Source organism: Lontra canadensis, unplaced genomic scaffold (genome assembly GCF_010015895.1).
Source record: "Lontra canadensis isolate GAN:19392208 unplaced genomic scaffold, GSC_riverotter_1.0 scaffold68, whole genome shotgun sequence".
NCBI classification, from domain to species: domain Eukaryota; kingdom Metazoa; phylum Chordata; class Mammalia; order Carnivora; family Mustelidae; genus Lontra; species Lontra canadensis.
The window spans coordinates 4,012,163-4,026,632 of record NW_022631062.1 but is presented as its reverse complement, the minus strand read 5'-3'; the positions used below and the strand labels follow the sequence as shown (position 1 = coordinate 4,026,632).

Here is a 14,470-nt window from a genome sequence, read left to right as displayed (position 1 = left end):
CCAAGGTCAAGGAGAAGTATGACTGGATCGTACCAAAAAGGGAAACAGATCTCTTGTTAGGATGAAGACTGAATAGGCTTGTTAACTGGTCACCTAAAATTGAAGCCAGCATCTCCTTTGTCCGAGGGTGAAACCAAAACCACCTTGAAGCATATGGCTGCATATGAACCAAAGAGAACCGGACCCCAGGACCTCAGATGGGCAGGGGATGGAGTCACCCTAGGGCCCGAGTGGGGACTAGGTTCAACAAGAACATCCCACGAGGGCCCATGGGACTGTGTAGAATCTGTTCAGTAGCTGACATGCTGTGGCATCGAGATGCATGGCGATGGTAGATCAGGCCTTCTAGATCCTTCTACTTCCTTCTCTACCAGGTTTGGAAGCAGGACCGACTCTCCATGGCTTTAAGCCAGTCGATTTGGGGGGAAGGGTTTAAAGAGAGAAAGAACCTCTTAAAAGGAGGATAACACACCTTTAGCCATAGGGCACATGGGAGCTTGAGGGACAATCTGGAAGAATCACAAGGTGACGACATAGTGGGGCCCCAAGTTAAAGAAGCAGATCAAATTAATCACAATGACAGCAATCTCCCCCTGCCCCCGTTACTCCATTTTTTCACAGCTGTAAACACCTCCACGGCTCATCGCTCATCTTCTTCACACAAATGGAAATTCAAGGTCTTGCATAAAACATCATCAGGGAAAATGGCAGCCTCGTTTAGAAGCATTCTGGAAACACAGGACGTCAGTGGCCTGTGTGCTCCTAGGAACTGTCCCTCCTGAAAAAAGCCTGCACTAGTTCTCCTACATCAACAGCTGGGTCAGGAAGGGGCAGGTGCCATTTCCACCAGGTGAAACAGATCATCACACTGATGGCCCGCTCTTCTGCAACTGGAAAAAGGAAGAGTCACAGCATCTAGGGCCGCTGGGGGCACGTCATACCTCTTGCCCATCTTTGCTGACGTTGTCATTGGCATGCATGGCCACCATGGAGAGGAACTGGAGGAGGCGGTGCAGGGTGTCACAGTTGCAGGGAGGTAGAAGATAGATGAGGAGCTGCAAGGTGCCCAGCTGTTCCTCTGGTTCCAACACTAAGCAAGGCAAAGGGAGGCATTCTGAGTAAGTTAAAGGGGGGAACTCCCACTATTCAGGTCCCAAGAAGAGGCCTCTCAACCCCTTTCAGAAAGGGATGAGCCAGTCCAGTCACGTTCCACCGCACCCATTCTCCCGCTGGCCTAGCAATTTAGCACAAGGTCCTATGAAGGGCGTAAAGATAAAGCAGACCTGGGGAAATAACCAGCTGGAGCGAGCATTACCATCCCGGGGAAGAAAGGTAGCTTCAATTCCCTTACTTTCTTCTCTCTCCCTTCCCTGCCATTCTCATCATTTACTTTGTAGACTGCAGTCTTTCATTTTCAGTAAATATTTACTAACAGTGACTGGGAGTTGGTGAACATTCTAAAAGTTGAGTTTATAGCAGATCTGAGGCCCTTTTCTGTTGAGGAATCCACAAGGAATTGACTTTTGGTTGGCAATAACCACAGCCAGGGCACAATGGCAGTGTCTTCACGCTCTTCCGTGATCCTGTTTTAATTGTGGCATCGGAGGAAGAAAAATATGGAGGCTGTCACAGTTCTGGACTGTTTCTCCCCTCCCCTCCTCCTTTTCTCCTCCATGGGATCTGGGTTGATAGCCCTCAAGCAGCCATACTGAAAGCCCTGCCACTGGGCTATGCCATTCTGCTTTCTCCAGAATGTTGCCTGCCCTCTTTCCTCACTCTGGGTTTCTATGGCTCCCTCCTTCCTCATAACAGAAACGCAAACTCATTTTTAAGGCACAGACTCACTGTGAGCTCTTGCTGTTCCTCCAAAGCATCAGTTTATAGCACTTTCTACTGGGCTGGGGTCATCTGAAAGCATCCCAAATTCCTCTTTGTTTTATGGTAACTTTCTTCTTGCTAATGCTCCCCAGGGTAAATCTCAGAAAATTCCCCTAATAGGCCACTCATTAGAGACCAATAAATAAGAAGCAAAAAAAAGTCATTGGGAAATACATGTACAAGGTCCATGAGTGAGTCGGCCATCCCAGTAAATCCCTGGACACGTTCCTGCAAATGGCCGTGTTACGCACAGAGAGTATTGATGAAGGCTGTGTACAGCTCCCTGGTGAGAAGGGGGTCCGGCATGTCCCTCAGAAACTCCTTCAGCAAGGCAGCCACATCGTGAACGCTGTGCTCTTCCTCCAGAGAGACATCAACCCCACGGTCGAATTCCTCACGTAACTGGAAAAATAATGGTTCAAATGGCAGTCTCACGACACCATACCTCAATGTTCAGAGCCCAGCAAACGAAGTGCGGGGACATGCAGTATCTGGTCTTAAGCTTACACAGACACCAGAAAGGAGAAGAAAACAACGTGTTGCCTTGATCTATAGAGTCTAACCATGAATATATTTTTCACATGCATATATATATGCATCATTATGCATTATTAAATAAACGCATTATTAAATGAATGTATCTGTAGGTTTACAGTTAATAATGCAAGCAGAAGGGCTGGAGAATGACATCCAGAAGGTTGGGAGGAAAGAGCTGAGGGGGTTAGGTCAAGGGTGAATGTGGGAGGGAGGAATTCATCTATCACACAGCAGTTCTGCATGTCAGCGATCCTACCAGGTTGGAATTTTGACATTTTACAGAAATACTCAACAAGAAAGCAAGGTTTTTTGCTGCGCACGATGAAATTAAAAACCCTGATAAGCCATTTGTGACTAAGCCTCAAAAGATGACAATTGCTAAATAAAAGCTGCCTTAGATTAGTCAAAGGAGCCTTATTAACAATTCCCAAAGGGAGTCCCTGCCTTATTCGTTATCCTGGGTTCATTAGCGTTTATGACAACATGAAAGCAAAATAGCAAGAGGAAGGGAGTCATAACTCTGCAGCCAACTTCCATGACCGATGGCTCAACTTCTCCTGTGTATTGTTTTCTGCTGTAGAAATAATTCCGTGAGTACCTGAATCTCCTCTATGTAATACGCTTCTGTAAGAGAGTTCATGGGTTCACTTACTCATTCATCCATTCACTGGATTTCCCGTGTACCGGGCCGAGGTCTAGGCTCTCCAAGTATGCTAGGGAACAAAGAGGCAATGTCCCTATCCCCTCCCCAGCTCTCAGGCTGCTGGAGAGACTGGTGAGCAACCGGTAATCCCACAGACGATTAATTCGCTGTTCATATTGTTATTCGGAACAACTTTTGTGAATTAGGAAGTGTAGGGTGCTAAGAAGTGATGTTCAAGAGTAAAATGGTGGATTAGGGGATACGTCACCCTGGGAATCGAAGCCTCCATAACCACAAATTATATTCTGATTGGATAGTCTTTACGTAAATCTCTATCCAAAGGTTTTCCCTTTGGTGGGTCCCGATGTAAGCGAGGAATAATTTCTGAGACTAGCCGCCTCTCCGCTTGGTGAGAATGCCATTCCCGTCCCCAGCTGCCCACTGATGCCAGCCAACTCATCAGCAGTGTGCAGCAGGCGGCCGGAACGGAAGTCGCCCCTTTGGCACCACTCCTTCCTGTGATCACTCAAACCCGCCAGGTTCTCTCCCCAGCACACGCACATGCAGAAAGAATGGACCGTGGGAAGAGGCTTAATCTAAATTGTGGGATCTTGAGTTTAACCCTGAGCTTGAACCGAACCTGGGGCAAACTGTGTGATCTTGAATTAATTTTCTAAGCCTCGAAAGAAGTGGGCGAAGGGGCCCCTCTCACAGCCGGTGGCTGGAGTCAGTAAGATAATGTTTTGAAAATATTCTGCTGCTCTGCCCAGGCGAGAGGGCCCCAGAATGTTATCATGCTACCTTCCTTCTTGCAAGCCCTGTGGCAAAGTGTTGTATGTTCCGTAGTCCCTTGTGTGGCTATTACAAATAAAGGCACCCACCAAATAAACAGAAAAAGGACTCCTTTTGGAAGCCCCTTTTATCTTGACAAAAAAGAAGTATCAGGGGGTGTTGATTTCAGTTAGTTTCAATACTATGAACAATGATTCCTTCAGCTTTATCAGCTGAAAATTATTTTCATTTGGCTTCACTTTTGAGTTGCTGTGTTCCTTACTGCTTACTGGTCTGTTGGGACCAATGGAGGAAACGTCACGTTTTAATTTTCTTTTAGGCAACAAACGAATTCTTTTTTCAAAGGGCCGTTTGCCTTTTGTGAAGCCCTCATGAGCACAATTACCTGCCCGCTCACAGGAACCTATTCCTGAAGGTCTAGCATCAAACTTCTGTCGCGGGAATGCTGTACAATGCCGAAGGAAGGAGCAAGGGGCACGGTCCCCGTGTGTACAATGAGTTGGGGGTGGGGGTGCCAGTGGTTCCACGGAAATGTAGTAAGAATGATTTCTTTTTGAGAAAGTAAAACTATAAATACAGCATCTTATATGAAGGAAATGTCAAGGGCATCATTTCATTATGTTTTAGTAAAAACAAGTGCTAGACAATTGTCTTCTCTTTATTATCCCTTCCTAATTAGGTGCTCTTGGAATCTCCTGCTTTTACAGCTTCAATAAGATGTTTATAAATTATCTTTGTTTGGCTGGACACACCATGAACACATCCAAACATTTTGATTTCAAAGGTTTGATCCGAACTCCATCACAACCTTTCTGAGCTTCTGAGTTGTTGCCTTTTACCTCTTGGGAGTCGATTATCCTGTAACTGGTGGGAGGATCCAGAAGAGCTACTCTGAAATGAATTTGCAGAAGCTAGAGCTTCGTGCAAGGTAATTCAATTGAAAGTCAAGAAACGTCGAAGACAGTCTTCGCTTTTCACTTACCTGTCTCACTCTCTTTTTTGAGCTTCCAACTCGGAATATCCCCACCGTCTGGAGGCCTGCAAAGAAGACAAAGTCAACGGTCCCGTTTTGTGGCTTGAAATTGGAGGAAATCACCGTGGACACAGAACAGAACGCAAGCAACATGCGCAACAGCAACATCACAACAGCGTCCACGAGTGCTTGCTTAGTTACCCCCAGCAGCCTCTGCAGGTACCTGAAGCTTAGCCCTCTAAATACCAGGCACCCATCATGTTAAACGTTTTTGATGAAAAACTTTTCCTATGATACTGTGTATTTCCATACCTTCCCCATATGAAAAAAGTACCGTTTTCTTCATCATTCAGATTCATTACTTAAACACGCATTTTATATGAAGTCTTAGTTCTTTACCGATGTTAAAAATAGACATTTACTGTTTCACTGGTTAGAATTAAAACAAGTACATATTAAAATCTATAAAATGCACACAAATGTAAAAGAGAATGTTTTTAAAAATACCTGATGCAGAAATAACCACTCTTAATATTCTGTTTTTTTTCTGTTCAGTCCTTTCTCCATGTATGTCTCTATGTGTGTGTATTTGTTCTTTTTACATAGTTGAGCCAGAGTTTTCTCTGATTCAGGTTTGATTCTGGGGCGGGGGGAGGCGGCAGCAGAACACTTCCTAAGAAGTATTATGTACTTCCTTCCTGCGGTGGGACACGGACTGTCTGAGCAGCTCTCCTTTTCCTGCGCAAGCCATTAATCATCATCACCGACGGTCATCGCCTACATTTATTTTTTCACCGGTGGCTCATTTTCTCTTCATTTGGGATAATCCGTTATGAGGGTGATGCTGGTTTGGAGCCGCCCATGGACATTCTGTAGCCACGTGGAGAGAGCTGGCCTGAGAGGAAAGCCAGCGGACAGACTCATGCTCTCCTACCATCATTTCAATCCTGGCTCCAGCTGTGTCTCAATCTCGATATAATACTGAGACTTCCAGTTTGTAAATAGGATCTTTGGGGGGGTGCTTTCCTTAATCTAATTGTATATGGGTTCCTCTCTCTTGCCACTGAAAGAGTTCGGAGTAGTACAACATATCATTAAATTGGAAAGAATTACAATCTTTATAACATTATTCCTTTTCATCCAGAACCAAAGTCAACATCTTAATTTGTTTAAGTCATGTTTTAGATTTCTTGGTAGAACTTTACAGTTTTCTTTATAGAAGTTCCTTGCTGCTGCTTATAGATACTCTGGGTATGTTTTTGATATTAATACGAATGAACTATTTTATGGTTAGAGTATATAACTGATTACTGCTCTTACATAGGAAATAGATATCTTTTTGTATATTTATTTTATGGTTTTGCCACTTTATGTATTAAGTATAATCCCTTTTTGGCTGGATTCCCAGGGCTTTTTAGTTAGAAAAGATTAGTATCTATTATTACCAACTCATTTATAAATATAATTATGAATCCATAAACCCTGTTTATCAGTTCTATAGCCTACAAATGGTATCCTGAACTTCCGGAATAATTTGAGAGGCTAATTCTTGCTGATTTGCATAATCACTTGTTGGTGACTGCCCTTGGGTAGGATTTTGCTCTGCATCTATTTTCTTTTCTTTTTTTTTTCCTTAAGATTCTATTTATTTATTTGACAGAGAAAGAGATCACAAGTAGGGGTAGAGGCAGGCAGAGAGAGAAGGGGAAGCAGGCTCCCTGCCGAGCCGAGAGCCCGATGCGGGGCTCGATCCCAGGATCCTGAGATCATGACCTGAGCCGAAGGCAGAGGCTTAACCCACTGAGCCACCCAGGCGCCCCTGCATCTCTTTTCCAAAAGACTTCCATACCTTCCTTGTTGCTGCTCTCAGTCTGTCTTCCCCACAAGTGAGGCCAACCCCTAGCCTAATCTATTGCTTCTACCTCGATGGGAGCTTGTGAACAGGATAATCGAGCTATTTAGAGTCACTCCAGAATTAGACTTTTTCACCTGCAAAGGGAGCACAGTGAGTATCCGTCTGAAGAGTTATGGAAGGATTCAATTAATTAATGCATATAGAGTTCTTCCAATCGTATCTGGCATCTCTTATAGAGAGAGAAACAGACCCCGACTGAACGGAATGAGCCTCCTTTGCACAAGAGAGAAAACTTTAATAGCAGGTGTTAGCAATTTTAATGTTGGCTGCATTTTTTCTTAGTTTTTTGATGGTTTCCGGAAAGCTGAATTTTCTACAGAAGTGAAATAGCATAAGGGCATTTTCTACACAGGCAGGACTGTTCATTCGGCTGAATCTCTCCAGCCTTCGGAAATGCCCATTTTGATGACATTATTTTCCCCAATTAGATTACTTTTTCGCTCAGCAAAAATGACTGTAATTGAAAAAAGAACGAGTTAGTGATCAAGTGCTAGAATTCCTATATATCTCAGTTGGTTAGAATCTGTTTCAAGTTTTTGAAATATATCTTGTTTGCTTGTTTCTAGGGAGAGCAACTGACAGCCATCAGAAGGCCAATGCCATTCTCTCCCACGAGCTATATGGTGATTTTCCTCAAAGAGGAGATACAGTCTAGGCATTTAGTAACCTTGACTTAAGACCGTCATTGATAAAAACAAGCGTACATCCAAAAAGGCACTGACCTGGCAAAGGAACGTGACTTTGAGTGGCCTGTCCCAGAAATTGACATGATCATCTTTCTCTCCTTTTCAGCAGAAATTGGAATGGAAACATGACCCCAGAGCACCTGGGTCTCAAGCTTAGGGAATTCAACTAAAGCAGGCAGGCAGAATAAGCAGGATGCCCCACCCTAAAATCAGCCCCAATCCCAGAAATGTAATAGGGCTTGAGCCTCCATTGTATTGTCTGGTTTTGTTGTTCTTGGTGGTGGTGTTGTTGGTGGTGCTTGGTGGTAGTGTTGTTGTTGTTGGTGGTGGTGGTGGTGGTGGTGTTTGTTTGTTTTTTTTTAATTTATGTTTCTGGGAAATAGAGGATGCTTAAGAAATTTTGAGCTAATAGTACAGAAAGCATCTGGGTGAAATATAAGTAGGGAAGGGTGTTATACACAGACACAGACAAGAGTCAATTTAACTGTCCGAGACCAGTTGTGGAGGGAATGAAAAGATCTCTGACAAATGATTACAAGGATACAGTGACTATGACTCTGTCTTACCCATTTCCCACATGGGCAAATAAAGTCTTATGAGAGAATTGTTTTTGAGGCTTGCTTTTTTTGCATTGGTTTCAGGTAACCAGGATGAATATCTGTTTGCATTTGAATATGTCTTGTATTTTTCTAGAGCTAAACACCATGGAAACCAGGAGCAGAATCAGGTCCTTGACAGGATAATATTCTTTCTTTTAGGCCCTACACTGCATGTTAACCATGCCAAAATAAGAAAGAACTGTCCAGTTTCTTAGTAAGCTTCAAGGAAATTCTATTTTACAAATTATAATTCATGAAATTCATTTTGAAAAAGAAAATAGAAAGACATATCAAGTTTTCTTTCACGTAAAGAGTTACTCAGCCTGGCAATGGATTTTTGCAGGACTGGAGTAGAATTTTCTCACTTAGGACTCTTCAAACTGCTTACAATTCACTCTCTACATTCTTTATGGAGAAAAACTATAATTGTAAAAGCATGAGTATCTTTTTCTGCCTCACGGTGGAATTTAGGCTGAATTTACATATTCATGGTACTGAACACTTTTGTTGTTAAGCTATTTTAGAAAATAATTCTGTGCAAGTAATATTTATTGAACACCTACATTATATTAATCATGATACTAACTGTTGGGAATTCAAAATACGAAGGCATTTTCCTTGACTCCCAGTGTGCTTTCCTAGGAGCAGAGATAGACAGATACACACATACACACAGGTACATATAAAAATTTCGTACAGAGGGGCTCCTGGGTATCGCAGTCAGTTGAGCATCTGACTCTTGGTTTCCGCCCACATCGGGTTCCAGGCTCAGCAGGAATCTGCTTGGCTTTCTCTCTCTTTCCCTCTCACCCTCCCCACACTCGTGCTCTCTCTCTTTCTCAAACAAATCGTTAAAAAAAAATTGTGTACTCATTTTGTTAAGTCATCCACATGTTATCTAGTGATTAAGACAATTAGGTATCTCCTTAATCATTTTTTACAAAGTTCCACTTACACGAGGAAAACTGAGATGAGAATATTAACAGTAGTTATGTCTCCATGATAGCCTCAGAATTTTCTTTGCTTTTCTGTTTCTTTTTCTCTTGATTACAATGAACATATTATTTTATAGCAAAAAAGCAATTAACTTTTCTCGTGTCCATAAAATACATGCTAACACTACAGGAAACACACTCAGGTTATGGAAATAGCAGTTTGATGAGCCAGTAAGTCTACACTTCAGAAAAATTTTTTAAGAAGTATATTTTTAAGTCACATATTAATTGGTATAGAGTTGCCAAAGGGTCATTGTGAAGAAGTTTGAAGTGAACATCTTTCCACAAAAATGCAAATAGCAATATAGAAAATTGTTGTCAGAAACCATGCATTTTCTACTCAAAGAATGGTTTGTAAATCTTTTTTTTTTAAAGTAGCTAGATTCTTATTTTTTAAAGGAAGCCTTGCTAGCAGCATCAATGCATAAAAAAAGATAAAAGTGGCTGGGCTGTGTTTGACGAGAGGCTTGGGGACAGACCCAGCCCAATAGATCTTGGCCTCCAGGCTCATGTCTGAGGACCCTTGGGTGCTGGGTGGCCTGAACACCATCAAGTTGATTTTTTTCTCCCATAATCATGTATAGCCCAGTACTCTCTATAAAGCCAATGTCAGATCTGTAAACTTTCTTCACAAGGGAAATTTCAGCCCAGAGTCTGAGGAGATGAACAAAGCATTGAACTGGGTGCTTAAATCCACGAAGCTTGAATAACCGAGAATCTCTCATACTCCATCACCGACAGACAAATCTGCTTACCATGTTTTTCAAGATGCTGACAGCAGCTGTCCACCAGCCTGGGGACCTGTCTGTAAATGGGATTCAGACTGAGTTTCTTATCTCTGGCTTTTTCTTTTTTACTCTGAGCCTCGGCAGGCAAGGACAGTTGCAAAGCTTCTAGCAGTCGCGACTGATTGTCATCAAGATCTGTGATAGAGTCCACTGACATCGCGCCCTGCAAACCACACATAGGCATGAATGAAGGGCGCGGATGGAGAAAACAAGAGCAAGTTCCCTCGCATGCCAGCCGGTAACGCTTTTGCCCAGGACTGTGCATCCCCCTGAAACCACGCCACTTCATCGAATCATGTTGTTCGTTCCGTAAAAGGAACACGGCAAACACCTCTCGAAGAAGTCAGGAAACTACCACAACAGGGTAAGGGAATGACAGTTACAGTTTCCACAAACAGCATTCGCCAAATGGAAGACGGGAGAGGGCGGCTGTTGCATTGTTGTATTTTGACCCAACCACTTCGTTTCTTGAAACAAGAAAAAGATCACATGCTAGATGAATGAGGTAAAGTCAGAGAAGCCTCGTGAATAAAAACCAAAAATCTCTACTGGGACTCGGGGAAGTAGATTTTTAACATTGGATTCCATGGAACAGCCCTAGTTGGGCTTCCCCCCAGAACTGGCACCAAGAACTTGATCAGGGACGTGGTCCTGGGAGACAGCTCTAGGGGGTAGGGGGTCGAGAAAGGGGAGGGAGGGCAGCGGATGGAGAGCATCACCCAGTCTATGATGAGCCTGTATGCAGCTCATGCCCAAGCCCCCGGCACCTCTGGGAGACAGTGTGGGTCAAGGAGCTCAGAGCCAACTGTGGTCAGGAGCAAGGGTGCTGGGCTATTTAAACCACAAGCCTCAAGAGTCACTGATTAAGAGCAACTCTGGTCGGGGCAGGGAGGTGACATTCAATGTCTCGGCCCTTGCAGCCTATCACCTGCATGGGTTGGTGCCTCTGACCGTCGGAGAAAGCCCTTGGTAGGGGCGAGGTGCTGGCAGGTGGAAGGAGGGCTCTGGTGTCCTGGGACTGGTAAAGGCCGAGTGGAGGGGAGCAGGGCACCAGCCATGTCTGCACAGCCACCCCCACCCACCGGCTGATGAAGCAGAGAGGAAGGGGTTCACTGCCCATGTCTTAGCAAGGCCTGGACAGAGGGGAGGGCATCTGGGAGGCCTGCTGCCTGGGCCCCTGATTCCCAGAAAGCGCACAAGTGAGTCTGGGTGTTATGGCCTTATGACACGCAAACGATGACAGGACTATAGAACAGTTCCGTCACGTCCATTTAAATACCCTGGGAAGTCGGCACTTCTCTGCTTTTAAACATAGCCAACGCCTTGAAAAAGAGCAGTGGCTCAGGTACCCCTTTATCTTGGAGATGTCTTGAGTGTGGATTTTAAGTGAGAAGCGTTTGGGGTTTTGACTAGAGCAGTAGTGAGTGGGTAGAGGCGGCAAAGATCTGGGGGGTCTCTGGGCAAGAGGAGAAGGAGAGAAGATTTCCCAGGGACCTGGGAAATTTTAGAGATGCTTCTCAACCGACTCAGCTCATCACCAACCAGTTTGCCTGAGAACTCAGCTTTCCTGGATTGAAACAGGAAACCTGAAACAAGAAATTGATTCTGTTACAGAATTGATTTGAAAGAGGATGTAAATTTAAAAAAGGAAGGAAGAAAGAAAGAAAGAAAGAAAGAGGACATATGTGCCCTCTCTCTCTCTCTCTCTCTCTCTCTATATATATATATATACGATATATGATATGCTATATCAGATAGATGATAGATGATATATGATATATATGTAGGTTTCTTGTGGGGAAAAAAGTTCCATTGATTAAAAAAAATATTCTTGCTTATGAAGACTGGTAGTCAGGTCGCTGGGGGGCCAGGCGTGGTTCTTGGATTAGAGATGAAGAGACTAACGAACCACCTTGGCCCCGCCCCCAACTCTGAGGCCCCGCCCCCAACTCGTAGAGTCTCCAGGGCAAGTCCAAAGAACGACAGAAGATTACGCTACAGCACGATCAACAGTGATGCTCTAGAATGTTTAGGACATCACGGGGCACACACATGGGGATCCAAGGAGGGGCACCCAGCAGCTCTGAGAGTGGTCAGGAAAAGGCTCTGGGGTTGTGTCACATGCCACATGGCCCAGGGCACGCTGTCCCCGCATGGGGTCCTGGACAGATCCCTGGGCTCCCTTTCCAGTTTTCACAAGAGCGGAGAGACTCAGAGAATAACCTAGTAACGCTTCGGTTGTTTCAGCAGTAGTGTCAGAGAAAGTCCTGGCCAACTCACCCTCCTCCTGGCCCGAGGAGCCGGTTCTGGGGTGTTCGGGGACGTTGACTCATTTGGTGTTTCCGAGGTGGAGCTGAGAGATGAGTTACTGCTTGAGAGTTCTTTGTTTTGTCTTTTATTTCCAAACGGGAGGAGGGAAGCCACGAAATCAGACGCATCCTTCTGCTCGTCCCTCTGCGAGTCCTGCTTGAGCTTATAGGCCCGGTCGTTTGCAATGACTTGGGATAAGGGCATTCCAAATGCCTGCGGGATGAATTCTGGAATCAAAAAACAAAACACTTTCAGACATGGCTGGGCTAGGGAAGGCTCGCACCCACGCTTCAGACCCAAGCGCAGCCGCATTCAAATGACTGTTTCCTGAAGGACTGATTCTCCAGTCAAATACAGGGAGGACTTTGGCGTGTATCAGAGCGGCCCAAGTTTCTATTACTGTCAAGGAGGCCAGTATGGGTAAAGAACATGGGTTTTCAGAAATCTAGGCTGCTAGTTTTCCCTCCACATATCTCAAGTATGTCTTAAAGTAAAGAACTGTATGGAGAAATGTGACATTTTTGACAGAATGTACACGATGCTTTATCCTCACAAGGATACCATTTTACAAACCATTAGTCTTGGGTTTATGTGTCTCAAGAACCCCCAGAATTTACAAGGCGTGAGAGGTCTAGGTACATCTGCTTAGTCCACAGGGACTCACAGAACAGGTACCACGATGGGAGGGCAAAGCTCACCAGAGGTGTAGTGCTCGCTCCTGAAGGGTCCAGAGCAAGGGGCGTGTGGGGCAGCGGGAGTCAGATATGTAAAGAATTACACAGGTGTCTCTCAGGTGCATGGAGCAAAGACTGAAGTTTCGTGAAGTGGATACACTTTGGGGTTCCCAGTAAAAGAGCCAGATAGGTGAGTGAGGACCCGAGAGGCAGGGAAGCAGCTCGGGGGAAGTCTGCTTTTTCCCTCTGTGTTTGTTGTCCCCACCGGCTGCCTCCAGTTGCTGGGCTGGGGCTGTCGCTCTCATGATCTATGTACTCAAGCCGTTCTGCAGGGCCCTGTGCAATAGACTCTCCTCACTAAGGAACCAGTGAAGGGCTCAAGATACAATGCGTTAAATCCTCCAGTAAGGACAATCTGGGGGAAGGAGCATATCACAGAAATCTACTGCTTCATTTGGAGATGGACACCAGTTGCTTTGTTTCCACATTCATACACATATACTGTAATAAGCACACTGATCCTTAGGGCTGGCCACCTCTTGGGCATTATTTTAGATTTATGCCAAAAAGCACTCATAATGAAATTCAATGCATTATTTCTTTTAGACTCAAAATTACATCTAGCAGCAGAATATGGGAGTCTAGCTTCTCCCTTGTTTTTATAACCCTATGAATAGAACCAGAATGATCACGGGGAAACAATTCTAAGGGTCTGTTCTTTGGAAAGAAAAGGCTAACTTCAAATCAGGTGGAAAGAGCCTTTAAAAGGCTTTCCTCCTTGGTCCATGCAACATGGTACCATCACTGGGTTAATGGCCAAGTCTATGTTAAAAGCAGAAATGTCACTTAGGAAGTCTGAACCTCAGGTTCCATCACAACATGCAGTCTGTTTTGAAGTGAAAAATCAAAACGTCAGCATTTGGGGATTTTCAGAAGATGCTTACCATTCTTGATCGACAAACTAGGTGGCATACAATAACGCAAACCAAAATTTCGGCATGTTTTTGAGTGATCGGTGTAGACGGCGTAGCAAGATCTGATACTCACTATTGATAAAAGGCCATCTTCTCTACTAGCACAATTGGAATAGCAGTCCACGAGCCACACACCCCAGGATGTATGGTGTAAGTCAGTGCTTTCTTGTGTATGGGAATAAGCAAAGAGTCTTGCTTCAGAAAACCCGGGGAGAGTCTAGAAACATGCAGGTGCCAAGGCTGACAGCTATGGGGACTACATAAAAACTGTGGGGGGTGGGTGACAACATCAGAAAGTACAATGATAAATGTATTGAGTGACACTTGTCTGCTCACGTAGGCACGCTCACTTCAGGGTTGTCATAGGAGATGGGGGCTACTGACTCTTCTCTTAGCCAGTTTTGCCATGTGAGGAAAACCAACTGCACTCATTTAGAGTTTCTAATATCCCTAGAAAAAAGAAGAAAACTGGTGTCCTTTGGTACCTGTCATTTTCAACATCCCAAAATCTGCCACTCTCCCTGCAAATGGGAATAACTGACACAAATCAAATAGATGGGACAGATTAAGTCGTTCTTTCTGACTTTTCTTTCTCTTTGATTCTCACTCAAGAGATGACCTGCTAACAGATTTTTATTTTTCCCTAATGGGCTTTCTTTCCTAGCTGAGTTTATTGTTTCTCTCGGGGTTAGAGTTTTGATGTGGT

At 44.4% G+C, this 14,470-nt stretch overlaps 1 protein-coding gene across 1 annotated transcript in view; it reads right to left on the bottom strand.

Moving 5' to 3' along the window:
* Nucleotides 1-14,470, bottom strand: part of ARHGAP6 (Rho GTPase activating protein 6) — a 251,182-nt gene that overhangs the window by 36,511 nt on the left and 200,201 nt on the right. The window contains 5 exon segments of the mRNA XM_032880204.1: nt 942-1,090; nt 2,130-2,280; nt 4,833-4,888; nt 9,774-9,969; nt 12,087-12,343. Coding sequence (XP_032736095.1) covers nt 942-1,090; nt 2,130-2,280; nt 4,833-4,888; nt 9,774-9,969; nt 12,087-12,343 — 809 coding nt within the window.